Below are 24,922 nucleotides of genomic sequence, written 5' to 3' on the forward strand. Positions count from 1 at the left end.
TCATAATAATCATTCCATTTATTTCTTAAGATCAAATGGTGTATGTATGTTAGTATGTTGTGTGTGTGTGTGTAATTGTTTGTGTATTTATCTATCAATAAAACTGCTTTAGATAGAAATTTTCGTTTCATTAAAAGCTAACCAACCAGACATTGTATTCATTTATTCATTGTAATATATGTATATATATAAACATTTCTGATCAAAAGAGTTCTGGTTTCAATCATACCACATTTGAATTAACATTCAATAAAATCTCTTCTACATCTTGTTTATTAATGTATTAATTCTGTGTGTGTGGATCTCAACAGAACAAACATTATTATCATAATCATTATTACGTATAATAATCTTGTTGATACTATAAGTAATTGACTTATTACACTATTACACTTGTTTTAATGACTGATAAAAGACGTGATTGTATCATGGAGACAATAACTTGTGGACATGATTACACAACAACTTCAATACATCATCATGGAACAAATATCAAGTGAGTTAGTGTATTTTATGTATTTTTTAAAAAGTAATTGTCATTTTTTTCTTTTAAAACATATAACTGTTAAGTTCGGTTGAATAGTGTAGTTCTTATGATGAAAAGGCTGTTGAAGCTATAGTAAGAGAATTTGAGTGACTGAAATTGTGATTGTACATAGTTGAAGAATGTCAAACTACCCAAGAATAATGGTTTTTGGTTTATTATACTACTCCAGTTGGTGACAGTCTATAATGCAAAAAAACAGCTCATAAATCATTCATATAGTTAAATTGAACATAGTAGGTACATCGAAAAAGCCAATTTCATGTTATTTGGGACTCGTGAAATGGATATAATTGTATCCTAGTATATAGTTGTTCACAATACATGATGTCCAACATTGTCATTACTTGTTGAACTGAATTATCTAGGTTGGTGTAAACTAGACGATCTGGATTAGACTATTTATCGTAATCAATTGCTAGAGATGTTAGATGAGTTGGGTCACAATCGATTACAACAGCCCAAATACAATCATACCTTTGTCTTTCCTTAGACTTTAATTTTTAAAATCATTTTAGACGTTTTATTCCATGAATTCCTCTTTCAACTTATTATCATGTTTGATACTATGCCTGTTATTACTTTTATCACTCTGGTATTTGTCTCCATAATTTCATAATGCCATTATGATGTCATGTGAAAATAATAACCATGGTACAAATATATAATAGATACTACATTCTCCCACAACTCATTAACTATAGAACGTTTTTACATTATTTCTTGTACAATACAGTTTTATGTAAATGATTCCAAACTATGGACTTTGATAATAATAATAATAATAATAATATTAACTGTGTTCACATTTCCTCACGGAATTAGTACTTTTACAAAAACAAAATTTTCATATATATACGATTGTACAGCTTGATAATAAATTCGTTGAAAAGAGATCCCTTCGCTGAAATTCGTGTTTTAATAATTAGAATCACTACCTAGTATAATTGATAATATAAATCTAATTGCTAACCACTATCCATCATTGCTTACAAATACCTTGTGAATTAAGGTAATATCGAGGCATACGCACAGTATGCACATACGCCATTAACAGACTGATCAATTGCAGTCTTAAACCTCAATGGGAAGATACAAGCCAAACAATACCAAGTGAATACTAATTGATCATGGTTGTAAACCTTAGCTACTATTTCAAATATTGAACCTATGAATACTGAATAAATATGTTATATATTCTTTGAAGAAAAAAACAAAGTTCATTAAGCTAATTTGATTTCAATTAAGGTTCTATAGTTTAAAATCATTTTATATAATTGATTTGAATAATATATTATTTTTCAATTGGGATCAATCAGAATACCTCAGTTATTCATAAGTTGAACCTTATAATTATGAGAAACTGTAAAAATATAAACATCATTATTATTTTATCATTATTACTATTAGTGGCTTTATTCAATATTCTATTTTTGGTACAATATAGCAAATCGACCTTTGCGATAAATATTGAGTGGTCGCCAGTTAAATGTTAGCTGTTCAGGAATAGACATCTGATTAATGTGTATGCCTTTTCGATGTCAACTGTCAGCAACCACGATGTCTCTGATTGGGCTCTTTTGTAACTTGTACAGCGAAAGGTCGTAAACTTTTCACACCTGAATAGGTTATGCGATTAATAGGCATAATGATCTGTTAAAACAAACAAGAAAACAGATAACATGATGTAATATCTAAATGGCAGAAACAGGTAGCTCAGATATTCAAGCAGGCCGCCTTGTATAGTACACTGTTAGATTTGTCAACTGTCTGAGATAGCTAATACCATACTGGAAACGTCCGTCTAATAATAACGTGTATATAATTTGTAGTACAAACTCTAAATACCTAGAAGTATACGATGCCTCATATAATCAAGAAATCTACAAGTATTTTTTAAAAAAATTTATAACTAGTGCATTACAAAGAGATAGCAAAAATTGACTGATGAAACTGAACTCGTTCGACTTATATCCAACAATCATTTAAATGGGAGTACATCGCACCCTCCCCCTAAAAAATCCTATTAGCACCTGAACTAAAATTCTATATCAATGACAATTAGTCTCAGCTTTGTTCACTTTTCCGTAGTTCTGAGGTAGAACGAAATAAAAGTTAGAACATAAGGCCTATTAGTTGAATGTAAAACTTTTTAGCAATTTAATAGTTACTGCCTTATTAAATTTCAATAATATTTTTTAATGTCCCCTATTGGCAATATTGTATCCTTCGATAAATGATTAGAGTTTAGTTGAATATAAGTTTGAGTTAAACTAATATTGAACATATTCATAGTAAACCATTATGAATATAATTTTGATTTTGATTATTACCCTGAAGAAGTCCAGACAAGTTAGCTGGACGAAACGTTGGAATGAGTTAAATTTCAATCGTTGAGAATATTTCAAATATAATTTTCACATACAATGAATATATTCAGTAGCCTAAATAAATCAAAAGAGAAAGAAATGACTGAAATAAACTTTAAAGGGAAAATGTTGAACATATTGATCATGATTATTCTCCAAGAAACAAAAAAACTACACACACACACACACTCTCTCTCTCACACACGCTCACTGATAATTAAATATTTACTCATTTCTTTTACCAAAACTACTCATACTAATATACATTAGATTTAACAGATCAGCATGTTATAACAAGTTTAATTGTTTACTTCAGAATTTATATGGAAAAAAGTTTTTTTTCACCAAGATTTTTTATTCTAATGACTATACATTGATTCATTGATTAAAAGATTGAATAGATGGTACTGGGAATTATACCAACAACAACCAAACCACTGTGATACATGAAGAAATTATAAAATTCCTGTTTATGTATTCATTCAATTAGTCAATAGAATGATGATTTCTCTTGTTCTCACTTGTGCATAAGACAGAGTGATCTTTTATATTTAACTGACTCATGATCTTAACTATTGAAATTACTACAATCTCCACAAAAACCCATCTGATATTAATCAAAAATATGCTCACTAGTGACTGGCTTCACGAGGTATATCCTGGAGTTCTAGTGAGAAGTAGTGACCAGTGGAGTTCAACCAGGTCTGTTGTGAGATAGTAACTCACTGAAGACAATGGTGAATGTGTCGCTCAATTTCGTGGATTAGTTGAAGTTAGACATTAACACCGTTGGATAACGGCCATCTCAGTGGTCTAGTGGTTAAGTGCCCGGGCGCGAAACCAGTAGGTCCTGGGTTCGAATCTCGCAGGGGGCGAGGTCGTGGATGCGCACTGCTGAGGAGTCCCACAATAGGATGAAACGGCCGTCCAGTGCTTCCAGGTTTTCCGTGGTGATCTAGCTTCAACTGACTCATGATCTTAACCATTGAAATTACAAAATTAAGTATTGTTTTTTTTATATCCCTTATTCATTACTAAAAATACATGGAATATGTTATTGGCATTTTTATTAGCAAAAATAACTTGCCTCATAATGAAAAAATATTAAGTCAGTTTTATTCTATCGGTACAATCAGTGATTTATTATTTAAACAAATATTGGCACAAGGAGGCATCAAATAGATATGCGCCACATAGATCATCCGATTTGTGTGAGGGCTGGGATACTGTTCGAGTGTTTAAACCGAAGCAGGTGAATTTCTTAGGAGGCCATACCACGAGCCTTCGGTCTAAAGGTCCATCTACAATGTAGTGGAGCGACGTCAGGAGATGTAGTCACATGGTAGCAGGTGACCAATGATAGGTTCATACGCCATTTGTTCCTTCAGGATCATGGATCTCATGTGCACCATTGGCTTGAAATCAGGGCTTTCCAACTCCCTTAGGTGGACTCTCCATGTCCATCAAGTTAGTTAAAGTGCCGGACATTCAGTTTTCGTCCTCTCAATTTCGTAAACAACATCACTGGTGCGCGAGGGCATTGAGTAGGACTTCCCTGTTAGTGGTTTTATGCACGTGACTATGTGAGAGCATTTGGTGGGGGAGAGCGGACTTTATCCACTCTCGGCTGTATATGGGGGCTATCAGTGACTTAATAAAAGCGGTATTCACATGGACGTGATCATAGTTATTATACAACCATCGAAACCTAAACTATACTGAATGGTTTATTTACTTCAAGTCGCTGTTTGTTATACCAATGAATATAAATGAAAGACTGAAAAATAGTAGAAACGAATGTTTCTTATCATTAATGGTTACTTTTTTGTGAAATAGTTTACATACGATTTGTAACTTGATTAGTCCATGAGTAGATCAAAAAATATTTATGGATTTTTTCGGTTTTTCAAACGTTGTTCAATTGAATGGTTAGTATGTGATGAGCGTTACTTAGGAATGAATCTATTCATTATATAGAAATTGAAATTAGTACATGTTTATCTATTGCTACAGGTAATCAGTCTAACCGTTCAATGAGTTGATTTTTGCCAGGAGATTTGCTTTCAAGTTCAAAATACGTAGATATATTCCTATTTAATGGGGATGCTTACTCAGTGCTGAGTATTTCGATCGTTTTGCGCGACAATTCTAGAGTGTTTGAATTGTGCATCTTCCTGTTAATGTATATCCCACCACTCTTAGTACCTTTGTTTGCAAAGAAATCATGACATGAATTCAGAAAGCTCAGTTAGCTTTTCCACCTAACGTCACTTGCAGCGTGACATATCCGTCTTTAAAAAAAAGGCGTTTATATGATTCAACAGTTCTCCCTGCATTACTTTATCGTTGTCTTTGAGAGAAGAAAGGCATGTGATGGTAATAGATCTTTGATTAAAAGTGTCTTCGGAGCATCTATTGAAGATAAAGCAGTGGATCAAAGATGGGGTCTCAGTTTTATAAATTATTAAATGTTAGTCTCTGTTGTGTACACAGATTCAGGCTACCCGGTTACGATCAAGGAAATATTTGGGATTTAACGGTTGCGGACTTTAAGTGACATAACTCATAAATAGTTACATATGGCCCTGATTCATTCTCTCTAAAATCTCCCTTCGAATTAGATTTCATTATTCCCTCATACATATTTTACAAACTGTCTTAAAGGATATTACTAATGTTTATTCTTATTGCTATCGCTACTAACTCATTTCAATCTTTTTTGTTATTCACCATGTCAACTTCATCTTGTATTATTTTGGTATGACAACATACACCCATATCAGCCTCTACCTCGATGATTTTTGACTGATATATGTAACACGACACTAAATCGTTAAACCTGGTAATCATTTAATGATCAATCAGAGAAAAAATAACTAATCTATCATTCTACAAACAGTGAAATTCAGCTAGTAGATAAATGATAGTCAACAAATACTATGAAATTGTCTTGTTTCAACATTCATTTATATAATCACATCCATACAGATGTAACCAGTAGACTCCACTAGATTTCACGTTGAGAGTATGATTTAAAGAAAAGTAAATAAATAATGCTTTTAGTAAGAACTCTCTAGATATCGATCCCATAAAAAGATATATCTAGATTTGTATATATAGATATTAACTAACCAAAACTCTCTGTTAGCTAATCTCATTAATATTCGACTTTTGTTTTTATCTTAGTTAATTTATTCAGTAGGTCAGATATATTATCGATACATTTTTTACTTCTGCAAAAGTTTTTTTAAGCGACTTATTTCTTTTAGCATAAGTATCATACATTTTATACATCTGATGAATTGACTGTAAATATGATAAATTTGTCGATAAACAAGGGTTTCAATATTGACAAATTAGTATAATTTATCAATTAACATATTAGCATTGGTACAAAATTACGGATTAATATTCTCTGAGATGTAGGTGCATCCAGCTGACGAGTTCCATATAAGACGAAACGCGCGTTCTGGATTCCATTCTTTGCCACTAACCATATTTGCTTATAATGCTTGTGAATTAAAGTAATATCGAGGCAATATGCACAGTATGTAATCATCCTAATAAGAGACTGATCAACTACAGTCCTAAATAACAATGGAAAGATTCAACTAAACAATACCAAGTGAATTTAATATCCATATTGGTTGCTAGAAATTCCTAAATTCTTAGTTGATTATGATGATAATGAGAAATCAAATGTAACTCATTTTGTTAGATGTAGTTGAATTTGTGTCACACTGGTTTATTTGTAAGAACCAAAGTTACTGTCCCAGTGGCTTCGAACCAACGATGTACTTGTAAAAAGTTAATTGCTTTTAATCAGTAAGCTATTACTATATCAATACGCAACATCTCAGTATATGTTTCTGCAGAAATATATATATCATTGGAATCTATTCTTCATTTATTCAATACATTTCCAATTGATGGTAATATTCGTCACAAATTTATCTTAGGGTAGCGTTTGAGGTCAAGGTCTACTAGATATCCGTTTCGTCCGAAGTAAAGGACTCTTCAGCAACGCTCGCTAGTTAGTCGTGACTGATCTAATTTAGATCTGTTATAAATGAAACAGTAGTTAGCAATTATATTAAAACATCTTAGATCTGTATCGTAAATGAACTGAGTTTAAAAATATTCACTGTTGGTTGTCAAAGCAGTAGACTAATGGTTAACCTCATACTGTGAGATTTAACAAGCCTGAAACTAGTCATTGGTCAAGTAATGAATGAACATCACTAAGGTGTCTCATAATTGAACGAAAAAGTTGCCGAATGCCTCTTTTCAATACCATGTGTGATCAAAATTTTTGTTAAATAAAAGTGATCTCTATAAATAACCCTTACAATCATCCTTTTCAGTGTGTTTCTAACACAATAATCGTTGTGTTTTTTTATGTAAAGAAAGATCTGTTGAGTCATATTATTTCACACAATACTTATCATATTAATAACGTACTAGCGGAAGTGTTGACATTAGACTACTAATCCATAATTTTGAATGGATGTATTACTTGAATGCTTGAACAAGGGTGTAAACGAATGTTTCATAATCTAATAGGAGGAAATGATTGATGGTAGTAATTACCTATAAACAATATGAAGATATCTATCTACTTGACATTAATGATTATTTCACACTAAAGGTAAGGTTTTCACATAAAATAACAAATTATGACAAGTAAACTGTTGTATGAACATATTAGATTTGTGTCTCCTAACCGTAAACTACTAATCTTTAGTGAAATATCAATGTTAAATGAAAAGTAAAGAAAAAAATTGGAAACTCATGTTATGAATCATTTTTGTATTGGTTGTTTGAATATTCCCAGTGATGTTTAGGACTACAATTGATCAATCACTTATTGACATATGTGCATCCTGTGCGGGTTGCCTCGATATTAGCCTAAACCACAAGCATTCTAAACAGAGATGGGTGGTGGATAGCAGTGGAATTCAGGACGCGATTTTCGCCATATTTCGAATTCGTTAGCTGGATATACTTGCATCCCAGAGTTGATGTACCTTCTGCGACTCGAACATATTACCCTTCGTTCTGAATGTTATCGTATTATCTACTTAGCTACTGAATTCCATAGTGGACATCGACTTTGGGATGAAGGTACATCCAGCTGACGAGTCCCAAATAGGACGAAACGTACGTCCTGGATTTCACTGCTAGACACCATCCATCTCTGCTTATAACTTATGAATAATAAGAAATAATAATTTGAATCATCCCACTCTTGATATTCAAGATTTTGTAATCAATCATTGTTGTCATACATGCACCCTATGTAGATTGACGAGATATTACAAATTTTAACATATTTGTAATGCTATTATCAGTGGGACTTCAACAAGAATGTTTCCTATTGAATCATCTCATTACTTCAGTTTAAGGAGTGTGCAACTTTTCAACAGTGTACATTCCTGACCTTACCAGAGATCAGACCAAAAACGTTGAGATATCCCATTCTTTAAATCACTGAGCAAGGTATCCAGTATTCGTGTTTATTCGTTAAACATTAGAATTTGATTGGTTGATTATTAGATTTTACTATAATAATGTAGGATTAGTTCAACAACTAAATAATTGGTTAAGCCATGAATCAACTATCCAGTACAAAAATTTTTAACGAATACCAGATACATTTTATAATATTGTACTTCACCTATGTATTACATTACTGAACTTATTTACAGACAAACGTTGAAACTAGTAAAACTGGAAAATTGACACATCTCATTATTGTTGAATGTCCATATATACGTAAGTTAAAATAACAAACAAAAAATGGCTTCATCATAAAACTTGTCACATTTGACTTCGATAATATATACATTTATGATCTTGTGATTAAAGACACAGAGAGAGAAAGAGAAACGAAACAGTTACTGTTTTTATGTTTCTTAATTGTGCTTTGTTGTGTTGCATATTTTCAAGTTGAATTGACCTTATTATTTACTAATAATAATACACCTATTCAGTAAATAATTATGTAGAAAGTAGTATAGCTTATACTAATTCATGATGAAGACTAACTTCAAAATCCTTAATACATCCTAGGATGTATTTTTGGTGAATTAAGGTTCGAAATGTTATCACTGAGCCATTCAAATTGAATGTTCTAGTTCTCTCAAGATTGGAGATAAACCTTGATGACGAATCATACTTACCATGAAAACTAGATTGAGCTAGGTGATTTCCTATCGATTACTTCCAAACAACCAAACATGTAAACTTAATCCAGATATACTATTCAATCATTTAAACCAATAATCAGATTGTAACTCTTTCGATTATCACTGAACCACTGGATTAGTGGATGTACTCACTGTATTGATAAAGATAGGCAATTTATTAACAGATTACCATAATTATCATTTTTATCTTAAAACAGAAAATGATTCATTTACTAAGGAAGATTTATCACACACACACTTTCATTCATGAAAACATGATATAAAAAATATTCACATGTATTACATCATCATATAAATAATCAACTCTGAAATATCGATAAAATAACTTTCTGGTTGTTTTGCTTTTTTATGTTGTCTCCAGAAACGAGTTCAGATCCATGCATATATATATATACCCTCGAACTCACACAAACACGCTTTTCTGTTTCCATTGTACATTTTCATGATTACACACGTGTTCTTATTGTTTTATCTTTTTTCCATTGCACATAAACACCCCTTACCCCCGAAAAAAAAACACGATCTTGATCTCTTCCTTCTGATTTTTCCCCACCTTTTCTTTTATGATCATTTGTTCATTTTGTTATGTGATCTTTTTAAATAGTTCTTCTCATATTCAATTTAGACATCATTAGGGTAGATAAATTTTTCTTCTAAAAAAAGGCTCTTTTAATGATTTTTAGGTATAATGTGCACTTCTGTACATGCGTATATTTGTATGTATGTATTTGGGTGTATTTTGGTTTAAACAAGATTCTATTGTGTGCGAATTGATATCTTCAATTAGTAAAACAGTACATTTTTATATGTGTATGAGTAATACATTGATCAGTTCTTAATTGGATAGTATCTATTTAAATATATTATGATTGTAACTTTGATCTGAGATGTAAGCTTTCAACAGGACCGTTAATTTTTTTTTCTAACAGTGGGGTGGGGTTGCCGACCCTTATGTCCAACTCTCCTACTTTACCGACAGTAACTCTAGAACAGCTACAAGTAGAGTTATTAGCGACGTAGACATTAAAAATCAATGTGGCTGGGCCATGTGTTGCGTATGCCTGAACACCGATCACCACGACGCTCAGTACTGACTAGTGTTGAGGATGGTTAGTAGAAAGTTAGGGGCGGCCAAACCAAAACGTGACATCAGTGCTTGAATTCACTAATTTCTAGTCTGAGCCATGTTGGTAGATGTAGACTACTTGGTTGGGGTCCACGTGACTGTCGTAACCAATGGTTGGAGACTGTGTGACATGGCTCAGAATCGATAACAGTGGGGTCGGTATACACATTCGCTGTCTTCCCTTAAACCATGAGATTAAAATTACTCTATACCTTTCTAATTCTTTCTTCCTATACTATGCAATCTTTCTTTTACATATTACCACCATTGAACTAACTACTTCTATGAATCCGGTGTTCATCTTGTTGTGCTAATGAGGTATAGCAACTTGGACCGATACATATATGTGCTTAGTCGTACATATTGATATTAGTTATATTCCAACCTAGGAAGTTTACATCTATGCACACATCTTTGTTCAACAAACAATTATATCATGAATTAATGACATAATAAAACAATGAATTTATCAAATCTAATTTGAGTGATATTATTGTTAAAAGGATTATAATATTAAATATCTTATATCTAGATTAAGCATATGCATTTTATTGAAATACTGAATCTGCTGAATTATTTCAGATATTCACACTCACTTAGTTGTTTACTATTCACACTACTACTACTAGTAGTAGTAGTAGTAGTGGTAGTAGTAGTAGTACTATTACCACCACCACGACCATCACTACTACTACTATTATTACTATATATTGTTCCTCTCTTTCTGAACTGATTATCAAGTGAAATTTTTCGAAAAAACATCAAAAAAATTCATATACATGAAATTAGAATATATCAAACAATCTTAATCCAGTTAATTCAGTTTACCACAGCAAAACATGTTACTTTGCCCTTCAGTAGAATAGAATTTAAAACACTTTTTTTCTGTGATTGATCAAAAATATCTCTCATTATCAGTTATTATACCAGAAAAAAAATATTTTTTTGGTTAAGTCCCAAATGTTTGTTGCTTAACAATTATTGACATAACACCATTGAAACATTGAACTGTGCAATTAGTTTACATTTTTTTTTAAAAAATCATGCTTTTTTCATCGACCCCCCATTAAATCAGCTATTTTTTTTAAAACAAAAAGTATATATTTTGGAAACATTTCTCATAGTGTTACACAATTGTTTCATTGAATTTTGTATGAAACAATTCTTCTGTAGCGTTTCTATAATTACAGTCCTTATTTCATAGAGAAAAATATAAAACGCGTTCATTAAAATTGAATATAACTGATATGTTTTCTTTGTAAAAATGTTTAAAATAGTTGATTTTACAGTTATTTCTAAAAAAAATTTTTTTTAAAAATATCTTAACAGTAAGGCATAACTTCATGTGCATTACCAAAATGTATGTGTCTGTTCGTGTGTGTGTGTGTGTGTGAGAGAGAGGGAGTGTGTGCAGGAGAGAGAGAGAGAGAGGGAGAGAGAGAGAAAGAGATAAAGGGGAAGGAGACAATTTTATAAAAATAAATTTTATGCAGTTCATAGTCCATAAGATATTATTAGTAATATTATTGTTACTATGATTCAAAATCTTTTACTCGCAGTTTCTGTGTCTTTCTCTCTATCTTTACAGGTATAACTGTGTGTGTATGTTTAAGTCGATGAACACATTTTGTTCGCTTTTGTGATACATAATAAGAGAGATATCATTAGAAAACAATTCATATATCGATTTACAATGAATATAAAGTTATAATACACTTATTACAACAGTTCTCTTTAATTAGAATCAGGGATATGTAGTTTCTCACTGGAACAGTTTTTGAATACTTCTAAAATTCAAACATAATATAAACACAATAATAAATTATTTTACATACACACACACACATACACCCTTTGATTTGAATGATTTTATCGAAATCAATAATGTAATTCAAGTGTTTTCTCTTAACTAAAAGTCAACAATGTAGTTGCGAATATTTGTGTTCAAAGTCGTCATATCAACTAGCAAATAATAGAAATACGAATCGCTTATTTCTAGTTAAATAGTTTACAAAATATAACCTAACACTGACCCTAATAATCCAAGATGAGAATTTCTATATAAAGATGACTTCCTAGTTGATATAAGTTAATCTATGACATAACCTGTGTTAGATATCTAATATTCCCAATATGATTCTAGTTATTTATTCGTATTGTTGTTTTTGTAAATAGAAACTATATTTCTTTATTGTAATTGAAATACCAATATAAGACAATTCATATCTTCTTTTCATATCGGTTCATTGGAACTTTATCTATCAGTTGGTTACAATTTTATACAGTTTCTCCTCGTTAGTTGTTATATCATATTTAATCTTTCTGTTGTGTGATATACATTTTAATGACTAAAATAAAACTATTTCAAAAGCATTGTAAACATTATTGTCGCCATCGGTTTCGTTTCCATCACAAATTTAATGTTCAGGAAAAAAAATGGGTAGCACAATTTTTGAAATTGTCATCTTGTTGTGGACATTCATGGGTATATAAGTAAATTTTTACTAGTATTATTGACATTTGTATACCCTCAATCACTCACTCACTCACTTACTCTCAAACACATATATATATATATATATACATGTAAATATTTAGTGTTTGTGTGCGTGTGTGTGTACACAAATGATGATAATGCATATAACATTGAAATTTGTTAATATAAACTAAGTTAGTTCAATTATTAACGAGAAAATCTTTTTTTTGTTGTTGTTTAAAAATGAACATAAATAAATTTATGTTCATTTTCTCATCATACTTCTATGAATGTCATCTAATTTCACTGAAATACATGTATACAGTTACAAAAATATACAGTACAATGTAGTACAATACAGTACAGTACAGTATAGTGCAGTACAGTACATTTTATAATAAATTAAAATTTCTGATTACATAAGTAATAATTATGAAGTATATTATTGTAAATTACATTTTCAATGTACACACACCTTTCGAGGACAAAGAAAAGATTATGAATTATCTGAGTATACTAAACTTGTTTACATATATATGAATATATCTACATAGAGAGAATAAGAGAGAGAGAGAGAGAAAGAGGGGGGAGAGTAAATAAAAGTCAAATGAAATCATATTTAAATATCCTGTATTGTTGATAACTATAATTATTAACTGTTTATTGAAAATTGACAGTTTTAATGGATATAAAACTAAGTAACAGTATTGTACATGAACTAACGTTATAAAACTGAGTATTTTTTGTTTTACAAAATTTATATTTAACTGAGTAATTCTGGTAAATTTTAATAATTTATCCATGAATTGTATAAATATATGAATAGGTTCATGTTTATTAGTTACTGTGCGTGTGCGTGTATGCGCCTCTTTTTTTTTTGTGTGTGTGTGTTTGTGAAGACGAAACACATGAACTTGTGTACTGTATATACATAGATAATTTAGTTCCTTTTATAATAGTAAAGTTGTCAATTAGATAGATATATATATATATATCAATCAAATAGTTTTTCATTAGGTCAAGATGAAGCAATTCTGAATGACAGTAACAATAAATAAATAAATAAAACAAATTTTATATTTAAAATAATGAAAAGTGGATTACATTTAACAATTTAACATTCCATAGAATTGGTTTATATAAGGAAATGATAAAATGCTCAATTTCCCAATATTCTTGTGCTTCTTAATACATCACTTTAGCATAAACAAATAGCTTTGAATAAATATGACCGAACCAAGTCAGTGGTATTTTATATTTATTTATTTATTTATTTTAACGCATAAATATTGGTACAAAGAGGCACCGAATACAAATGCACCACAAAAGTGACTTGATTTTTGTGTGGGCTGTCATATTGCCCAGGTGCCTAGACTGAAGTAGCTGGTTCTCTTAGGGTCCTACACCCGGAGCCTTCGACCTAAAGATCTGATCCAAAAGACAGTGGAGATGTAGGCACATGGTGGCCGATGATCAACAATTGGTTCATACACAATTTGTTTGCTCAGGATCCTGAACCCCATGTTCACCATTGGTTGGAAACCTGGTTTTTCAACTACACTAGTTGGATCCTCCATATGCACCAACCCGGTTAAATTGTCGGACATTCAGTTTTCATCCTTGATCTCGTTAACAATACCCCTGCCACAAGAACGCAGTGAGTAGAACTTTCCTGTTTGTGGTTGTATACGGGTGGCCATGTTCTGTTGTTATGGAATTTGATTTTGTTAGTGTTTATATTTGTGTTTGAGCACAATAACACTTAAAAATCCTGGTTAATATTCGGTCTCTGTGACAGGAGACGTGTGCTGAATCTTGAATTTCAAAATTATTTTGTCTCGTCTTTTTGAATTGTATTCTATATTTTATAGTTTGCATCATGAATCGAACTCCAGTTAAACACCCATTAAAAACCAGGAGGAACTGAATATCTTTCCCATCCTAGTGTAGAACTCCTCAGTAGTGTTCACTCATGAACCGAAGGACTTCAGGTTTCCTAGCGGGCTCTTAGTCCTTAGATCTTTAATTTTAATTGTTTGATTTATTGTATCAATATTATTGTTGTTACAGTTGTTATTTGGGTGCCTTGGATTTTCATCTTTTGAAAAGCGTGATAAACTTTAATTGTTGCAAAATTATTCGACATTCTACAATGTTTATTACTAACTGGCTTGACAGACATTTTAACTACAATAGTGTTATCACTCCATATTTGCTTATATCTCTTTGAAAGAGTAAAAAGGAAGGGGGTAGTTGAAAAAGTACTTTAATAGGCTAACTAAGTCCACTAGTTCACATGTGACAGAGCGGCACTATAATATTTATCTTGTCATATTTCTCTAAGTAGAGGTTTTTAAAAATGTTTATTACCAAAAGTATTACGGTTACTTTGTTTTTCTTTTCTTTCAGTTTGGAAAATAATCCTATGCAAGTAAGTTACATGATAAACATTTACTTTGTGTCGATATATTAGTATGTGATGGCTTTGTGGAGAATATTACTTGACTGTAGTTGTGATCAATCATGATCCAAGAGAGAGTCAGACTCAAGGACCCAAAGTCGCATTAGTTACTAACCTCAAGATTTTCAACCGATCTAGTCAGAAGCCATGACTAATGGAATTGAAATATGTAGGATATGAAACAATGATTGGCCACAGGGAATGAGAGATAGTTGTGAAAGAGCGAATTTATTCATGTATTAGGCATTATTCTACTCTCTACATATTGTGATTTAGTTAGTTGAACGGTATCGTGCTATCTCTTACATCTATAGAGTTAATTCAAGGGTTCTGTAAACTAAATAACTTTCTTTGGAAGTTATTCATTTTTGTTATTCAAAACGAAATTTATTTACAGAGTATGCATTCATAATGTTCAGTAAGGTAATGAAAACCTTATGAGTGAAGTTATTCAGCTTAGAATATTGAACAACGCCACTAAAAACATTCATTGGAAATATAAATTCTCATTTAAATTATTATTTTTGTATTCGTTCAATTTAACCATTATATTCGTCAAGGAACGGCCTCACTTGTGAGTACACATCATTGACGAGTCATATACTAGAATGAAATAAATATTCAATGGCTTATGTTTTTCAGTGATATATAAATTGGGACCAGTCTTTAAGTCTATGATAATTAGATGTATTTGAATTATTGTACAAAATAGGACTTCCCGAAATAACGTAAATCAAACCATAAAGAACTAGGTGAGGCGTATTGTATTTAGAATTGCAGATCAGGCAGTCCTCAAATATAAAAAAATCATTATTTCATACAACCACCACATAATCTCAACTATATAGCCTGTTTTTTTTAATCAATTTCGTTCAGATCAACAGTTATTAACTTCATAGATCGATGCCACTTTGTAAATACAAACCAAGATTATGTATCAATTATTTCCCAATTTTCTTCTCTCTTCCTAATAAACAGACTTTCGAAAATACTACTTCACCTTATTTTATTAATTCAAAGCCAATAGATCGATTGATGGTCAACACATCCGGTATATATGTGAATAAGAGTCATTATAATGAAAGTAAGTCCTCCTTTGAATGATTCTTCTTTGAAATGATTTCGAAGTATATTCATAGTTTGACTAAGATCAGTTGAGTTGTGTACAGTTTAATTGACGTATTTTTAATGTTCGATAAATGTACTGTATCTAACATTTTCAGTCATTGTTCATCTCGAAATGATCTCACATGGCCACACGCATACAACCACTAACAAGGAAGTCCTACCCAATACCCTCGCGTACCACGGGTGTTGTTTACGAAATTGAGAGGACGAAAACCAGCGCTTTAACCGGTTTGGTGGACACGGAGAGTCCTGACATTGCTCCACTGCCATGTGGATAGACCTTTAGGTTGAAGGCTCCCTGGCGTGGCCTCTTAAGAAGGTCAACTGCTTCGATCTCGACACTCGGACAGTATCACTGCTCCCACACAAATGAAGTGACTTGTGTGGTGCATATGTATTCGATGTTACTTCGTACCAATATTTATGTGTTAAAATAAATAATAAAGACATTTTTCTATTCATTCAATGATGAACTGTTGTATATTCGAGTGTAATTTCAAGAGAATAACGTTATTTGCAATTGTCTGTTATGAACAGGTTGTTACTTGAAATATTCCATGAAAACTGAACTCTAATACACAATATTCATTTGTGTAAAGAAAACACAAAAAAATCACCGAAATTGTTAAGTACGACAATGTAATTTGAAAACATTTTAGATAACCTTGATCAGTTTACAAATCAATAAGATTCAAACGCTGTCATTGTTAAACTTCGGTCTATTTATGATTGTAATGTCATTACAATCACAATCGAAAGTGATCTATGGAGATTGTCGACGTACTCGTGTCGATCGTAACTGGTGTGACCCACTAGCTTATGTTTAAGTCAAACATCACATGTTAATACCTAACCTGGCTTATCCCATCTTGATCACAAGATTATTCAATTTCGTTTATCTCCTCGTTACTATATGGTTTACTGAGTATTCATCAATTTGTTAAGTACAGCTTTCTTAAATGCAGCTAAGTTATTTAGACGTCTTTTTTCAAATTAAAAAAAGCAACATTGTTATTAAATCTCTATCGTCTAGATGTGTAACTTGTGTATTAGAATGATTCACTGAACTGAACTGATCATTACCATTTTTATTATATCGATAAAACTGAATACCACACAAAATAATAGGATAACAATGAGGGAAAACAGACAATGATAGACAGAGTATAATCAGACAGAAAAAAATTACGTAGTAGGAGACACTGTTCAGTTAGCAATACAACCAACAGAAATTTCTTTTTGTTAAGAGAGCTCCATTGATTTGAGTGAAGTCACAGTTTATTTATTTATTTGAACACATAAATATTGGTACAAAGGGGCATTAAAAACATATTCGCCACACAAGTCATTTGATTTGTGTGTGGGCTGTGATACTACCCGGGTGCCCAGATAGAAGCATGTGGTTCTTTTAGGAGGCCACACCCGGAGCTTTCGACTTCAAGGTTTGATCCAAAAGGCAGTGGAACAATGTTAAGAGATGCAGCCACATGGTAGCAGGTGACCAATAATTGGTTCATACGCCATTTGTTCCTTTAAGATCCTGGAGCCCATGTGCACCACTGATTTTGAATCACGGGTCTTTAACCCCTCTAGGTGGACTCTCCGTGTCCACCAAGCCAGTTAAAGTGTCTGACATTCAGTTCTCGTTCTCTCAACTACGTAAACAACACCCCTGGTGCGCGAGGTCATTGAGTAGGAGTTCCATAACAGTTGTTGTATGCTGGTGGCAATATGAGAGCATTTGGAGAGGGAGAGTTGACTCTCCACACCCTCGGCGGTACTAGGGATTTTGTCGCATGCTACGGAGTTTCATTATCTTTAAAATCCTAATTAATGAATGGTTATTGACTGGTAGACATTAGTCTTTTAATGTATTCTTTCAGATCAGAATAAAATGTCACATTATTTCAACTTAACAAACATTGTCTATAAATATTGTCAAATAATTGAATTTTTCCATACAACTGATTTTATAATGAAATAATCATGTTATTTACAATAACAACAAAAATAACTCGCCCCCCCCAAAACAATCTAGTCTTCTTTGATTTGATTTCTCCCACTCATGTCTTAATTTTGTTATCTCTTATAATATATGTTTATTTATTCCGTTCCTTTCTTTCTTTCTTTCTTTCTTTTTATCTTTCTTTCTTTTTATCTTTCTTTCATGTTATTGGAACACAAAAACACATTTGATTTAGGCGCCTCTATTGATAATAGTACATAAAATACAATTGTCTGACCATTACTCATTAATCCTTTATGTTGTACAGTTATAATATATTTGTATTCATACCTATATATATCGTGAATTATAATGCTTATCACAATATATGGATGAAAATGAATTCAATCTAATATCATTTTCCTGCTTTTTCGGTCAGAACAGAGTAGAACAATACAAACATACACACACATATATATATATATATCTATATATACAGATATATAATGAATGAACCAGACAAATCTTTCACAAAATATATATTTATCCAGTATTGCAGAAACGGAAGCAAACTTTTACATTTCAGATCACTTAAGTTTTTTTTTTTTTTTTTCATGAACCCTTTTAAGCATATAAGCAAAAATATATTAGTACACATAAAGAATCTATTAGAGACAATGAAAACAATGAATCATTCTTTCTTTGCTATATGGTATACAGTGTTCATTTTAAACCTTTCCCTTATTATCTTTACAGAACAGGAAAATATCTATAGTCACGTGTCTAAGAGAATAATATTTATCCCTATTTTTTGTTTTGTTTTACAATTGTGTTTATATCTTATCCATGTCCTATGTATGATCTGACAATACCGAGTTCAATTTATCAACCTTTTATTGTGATTTAGTTTATTCTACTGCTTATTGTGTCTCCACCCTACACCTTTTTTTGTTGTCTTCTTTCATTTCATCAATTTCATTTCCATTTGACTGGAATCTTTAAAGAATTATACACATTAGGGGAACTTTCTATTTTGATAAGATTAGATTTAAAGTTCAATAATAATAATAATAATAATATGATCGGTCTTATTTTTCTGTATAAACATACATGATTTGATAAACATTTGATAAGATAGAAAGGAAAAATAACTAGTCTACCATTAAAAATTTCTTTAAATTATGCCAAATATGTCAAATTATATTGAAAATTCGATGGTATTCAAACTATAGATCGTATTTAAACCAAATAATAAATCCTTACTAAATCGATTTAAATGACAATAAGATAGTTCTATAGAACAAAGAATCTATTACATTAGTTCCTCAAGATGGTGGAGAAGATTTGTAGCTCAGGTGGAGCAAACTATCCAGCTCAGAGAACAAACTCCACCAAAAACATTAGTTCCTTTTTGGCATCATACAAATTATAATAAATTATGCTACTATTATGATAAATCTACTGGTTCTCTTATTCAGATATATTAAAAGATTGAAGCTGTTTCATTAAATCCAAGATAGTATCTAAGTTTTCCTAAATCACTTTCATACAACTGAAATCAATATTCTTTTCGATAGATAAATAGAAAATATCAGAAGGAGTTTTGTAGATATTATAGTAATTTTAATAGATGAGATAATGAGTTAATTGAAGCTAGATCATCATGGAAAACCTGAAAGAATTGAATGGCCATTTCATCCTATTATGAGACTCCTCAACAGTGCGTATACGGTATCCCATACTAAAGGAATTAGAACCTATAATTTTTTGTCTGGTGCGCGAACACACCTCTAGACCACTGAGGTGACCGGAATCCAATGATGTTAATGTCTAACTTCAACTAATCCACAATCATGATCTCATCTATTAAAATTACAAAATAGAAAAGGAAAATGAAAGAACTCAAATTCATTTCACTATTTACTATTCGAATTATTTTTTTAAAAAAACATTAATTTTCCCCTTGAATTAAAAGTACTTGCACACATGCATACAAAGAAAAAAAGAGAACTGATAAACTTTGTAAATAGAACAAAAATCAAAAGAGAAAGGAAGAAAAAAATACGAAAAAAAAATTATCAGAAGGGGTTTTGTGGAGATTATAGTAATTTCAATGGTTGAAATCATAAGTCAATTGAAGCTAGACCACCAGTGCGCATCCACGATCCCACCCCTTGAGGGATTCCAATCCAGGACCTATCAGTCACGCGCACGAGCACATAACCTGTAGACCACTGAACTGGCCGGCATTCAACGATGTTAATGTCTAACTTCAATCAATCCATGAAATTGAGCCACCATCGTCCATTGTCTTCAGTGAGCTGATATCTTACAACAGACCTGGTTGAACTCCACTGGTAACGGCTTCTAGATATCAGCTCACTGAAGACAATGTTGTACGGTGGCGCCATTTCGTGGATTGGTTGAAGTTTGATAATAACACAGTTGAATCCCGGCTCAGTGGTTCGATGGTTACGCACTCGCGCGCGAGACTGATAGGTCCTGGGTTCAAAAAGTGAAATTGATATAAAATAAAAAGGAAAACACGTACACATTATTAATGTTTCACACTTGTATATAAATGACCTTCATTTGTATGGCATGTTAAAATTTATGATAATAATTCTATTCTTATTCTAGTGAAAGGGAGAAAATAACTTTTTTGTTTGTTTTGTTTTGTTTTATTGTTGTTGTAATATCAATTCAATCAGTCTAAATTATTTTGACCTTATATTATTCATAACAAAGAAAGATTTATAGAAAGAATAATATAAAAAAAGAAAGAAAATTGTGATCGTTTAATTAAATAGGTTTTATCAAGTTATATCTTGTTTTCTGATTTTCTATAGAATACTTCAGATCAAATTAAACTGAATTGTTGTTTTTTTTGCGGGGGGGCAGAGTAGGGGTGGAGGATGAAATTTTTGTTATAAGTTTACATGGTTAGTTTTATTTTGTGCGTGTTAGAAAGTGAATACATTTTGTTGAATGTCGGCTCAGTGATCTAGAGGTTAAGTATTCGCGTGTGCGAGACTGATAGATCGTGGATTGGAATCTCGTAAGACGAAATCGTGGATACGGACTGGTGAGAAGTCCTGTACTAGGACAAAACAATCGTCTAGTGTTTCCAGGTTTTCTATGATGGTCTAGTTTTAATTGACTCATTAATTCAACTATTAAATTACATTTTGTTTCATTTATAAAATTGTTTCTACTTTCTCTTTGACTTAATTTCTAACTAAAAGAGAGATTGCCAGTGAATGGCCTATGAAACTTTTCTATTATAAATGTAGTCAATTCAAGCTAATTACATTTGATCGTAATAATAATAAGGCAGATGTTGATTATTCACATAGAAATGAAGCAGAAATTAAGTACGAGTACAATTGACTAGGTTAATTTGTATGTAAATAACCTGGTATAAGTCAGTAATTTTAATTGATTAATAAATATTTAATTATTTCATATTGATGTAACTTATTTACTCGTAGTATGTCCACGCATTTGAACTGACGAATGAAAGGATTTACAGATCACTAAATTAGTAAACATTTCTAAATTTAGTCTAATGTTGATAATTTCACAGGTTGAAATCATGAGTCAATTGAAGCTAGACCACCGGAAAACCTGGAAGCCCTGGACGGCCGTTTCGTCCTAGTATGGGACTCCTCAGCGGTGCGCATCCACGATCCATTCTGATAATGTTGATAATGACATGACCATTTATTGATTTTTGTCTATACACGTATCTTAGCAAAGTTTATCCACCTAGTTTAGATCAAATGATTACATTTCACAGATTAATAAATCGTATTAGCAAAGTATATTTATTTACCTGGAAGACTTACTTCTCCACCATCTCAAAGACTTACTTACTTACGCCGCTTCCTCCTCGTGGAGGAACATAGGCCGCCCACCAGCACTCTACATCCAACCTCGTCCTGGGTAATCCTTTCCAGTTCTTCCCAGTTTTATTCATCCTTTTCATATCTGCTACTACTTCCGATGTAATATGTTCTTTTGCCTTCCTCTTTTCCGCTTACCTTCGGGATTCCGAGTCAGGGCTTGTCCGTAGCTCTTTTGGAGTTACTGCCGGTCCCAAGCCCGGGTAAATGAGGAGGATTGGCATGATGTCAGCAACCCCATTCCGTAGAACAAATCTTGCTAAAAAAAACGCCAACCAGGTTAAACAAATTAAACCATTTAAACTCTGCCCTGGGAGTTGAAGGAAGAATTATCATGCCTCAAGATGAAAGCCGAAATTCTTCGGAAATCACGAGGCCGATGCCCCTTCTAACAATCAGAAAGACTAGAATAACTTAAGTACTTTTATTATCATTAACATCATCTTTAGGAGTAACATCTTGTCTTTAATTCATATTAATTTAAGTTTTAATATACAATTATATGCCTTCAAAATTATTTGTCAAAGTTGAAACAATCCAAATGTTTTGTACTTTAAATTTGTCTCTTATCTGTTTTCGTTAATGTTATTGTTTTTATTTTGCATGTTACTCTGCAATTTACGTCTACATGCAAACTATGCATTAATTGAAGAAATCTTGTATTTTGTTGTTGAGACTAGTTCCATCAATATTATACGTGCACACACACACACACACTTATGTACACAGACACACACAGACAGACACAAAAGACTCGCACATTTATATGATTATATATAAGAACAAATATCAACATTGTTCTTTGGATTCAAGTACACTAGTACGTAAATTCATTTCATAAATGTCTATTTCTTTCTTTCCATTAGTTTAAGAAATTTCATAATCACCAATCTCTTATCAAATCAATTCAGACATACAATTTGTATGAAGTGTGTGTATGTGTGTGCACACGATGGATATTCGTTTAGATTTGTTTATCAGTCAGTCATTGATTATTTCTGCTGCTCGCGTAGAGTATTTAACTCCGTCTAATTCATCGAACTGGACTATTTACTCTTTTTTTTAAAATCAGTGTCTTGTTTTGTTTATTCATTATCAATTTCTTTTTCGAGTTTAATGTAGATCCAATTACAAACATACGCATATTTGTGCGTATCTAAGTTCGTGTCTATTCGAATGCTTTTTTGCTTGTGTTAACATGACTGAGTGAGCGAACGAACGAATCATTCAATCAGTATATGGTATGTATATCAGAAAATGTCATGTATAAGCAAAATGGCACATGAATAACAAGCAAATAAATGTGTGCTTACGTGTCAATGTATGTTTTCGCTTGTATGTATTGATATTGAACAAACAAGATATAAGTGTAAAGGAAGGAGCATTCTCAGTTTGCTTCAAGGCTAATAGTAAAACACTGATGAATATATACATATGTACGTGTAAATGGATAGATATCTATGGATTCATGTTCTTATCTACCTAACTGATTAATATTATCGTTAACCCTAACGGTAAAATCATTTGATGATATAATATTAATAATAATAACACTATTTCATATGGATTATGATTTAATTCCAGATACATCAGGTGTTTTGATGAATGTGGAAAATTCCCAACATACAGACAGTGCAATACATACTTTAGTTAGTAATAGTAATAATACTACTATTGCTATTACTGGTGTGAATACTACAAATGCTGGAAATGACGATGCAGATGTAACAATGTGTATATGTCCAGTTTGTGGTTTCTCTGCATCATCTCCACGTAGACAAGATGAACATATGGAACTAGTACATGGTGATGTAACAGTATCTAATATTTTAACAACCAGTAATTTAACATCAATCACACCACCAACATCAACTATGATAACAATGAATCAAGAGAATTCTGACAGTCCTAAATCATCTATAAAATCTATGAAATTAGATTGGCCCTTAGAAATGAATAATTCAACATCTTTTGATTTTTTTCAATCACATCAACCAACAATGAATTTACAACAACAAAATTATCACTCATATAATTCGTTTGCATTACAAGCATCATCTACACCACAACGTGTAAAATTTTGGTCAGCCGAGCCGGAACAAATCAATTCATCATTAACAACAACAAGTGAACAAATGCTTAAAAATCAAAAGTTAGATACTGTATATAGTAAAAATCATAGTAACTGTTGCCTTACTACTACTACTACCACTACTACTAATACTAACACGAATAGTGTGGGAGGGACTATTGATAAATTTAAGATAATTTCCACGAATACTGGTATTAATCCTGGTACTACAAGTACAACTTATACTATTGCGACGATAACAACGACTTGCTCAAACAACTCATCATCATCAACATCACCATCTACAACAGAGTTTCATTCAAAATTCAAAAGTTCAAAAATGACAAACAATAATAATAATGAGATTAAAAAATCTGAGAAATCTCGATCATATTCATCATCATTGAAAAATGGTAAATCTAAGGAGAAACAAAAATGTTTCTCACTATCATCATCATCGACATTATCCTTATCAACATCCTCATCACCATCTTCATTGTTATCCGTAACAACATCTCCATCGTCTATTACAACAATTACAACCACAACAGGAACGGGAACAGCGACTAAAGTAATCACAGTTGGAGATGATGATGACGATCGTCATCATCCAGTTGTGAAGAAAGTCGATTCAAGAAGACGTTATCGGTATGTTATAAAAAGTTCTTTAACCTATATATTTTCGACT

General features: G+C 31.8%; 1 protein-coding gene across 2 annotated transcripts in view; it reads left to right on the plus strand.

The window, feature by feature from the left end:
* Nucleotides 1–401: 401 nt before the first annotated feature.
* The window catches only part of MS3_00008474 (uncharacterized protein), a gene marked incomplete at its 5' end in the record, with an annotated part of 43,417 nt that continues 18,896 nt past the window's right edge, over nt 402–24,922 (plus strand). Inside the window, 4 exons of one of the 2 annotated variants that reach the window (XM_035729990.2) lie at nt 402–496; nt 15,134–15,155; nt 16,164–16,269; nt 23,748–24,882. In XM_035729990.2, coding sequence (XP_035589320.1) covers nt 402–496; nt 15,134–15,155; nt 16,164–16,269; nt 23,748–24,882 — 1,358 coding nt within the window. Of the gene's footprint in view, nt 497–15,133; nt 15,156–16,163; nt 16,270–21,154; nt 24,883–24,922 lie in introns of those variants that run through there. The other variant, XM_051216813.1, reaches the window with a different exon arrangement.

The sequence above is a fragment of the Schistosoma haematobium genome, chromosome 6 (assembly GCF_000699445.3).
Source record: "Schistosoma haematobium chromosome 6, whole genome shotgun sequence".
NCBI lineage: Eukaryota > Metazoa > Platyhelminthes > Trematoda > Strigeidida > Schistosomatidae > Schistosoma > Schistosoma haematobium.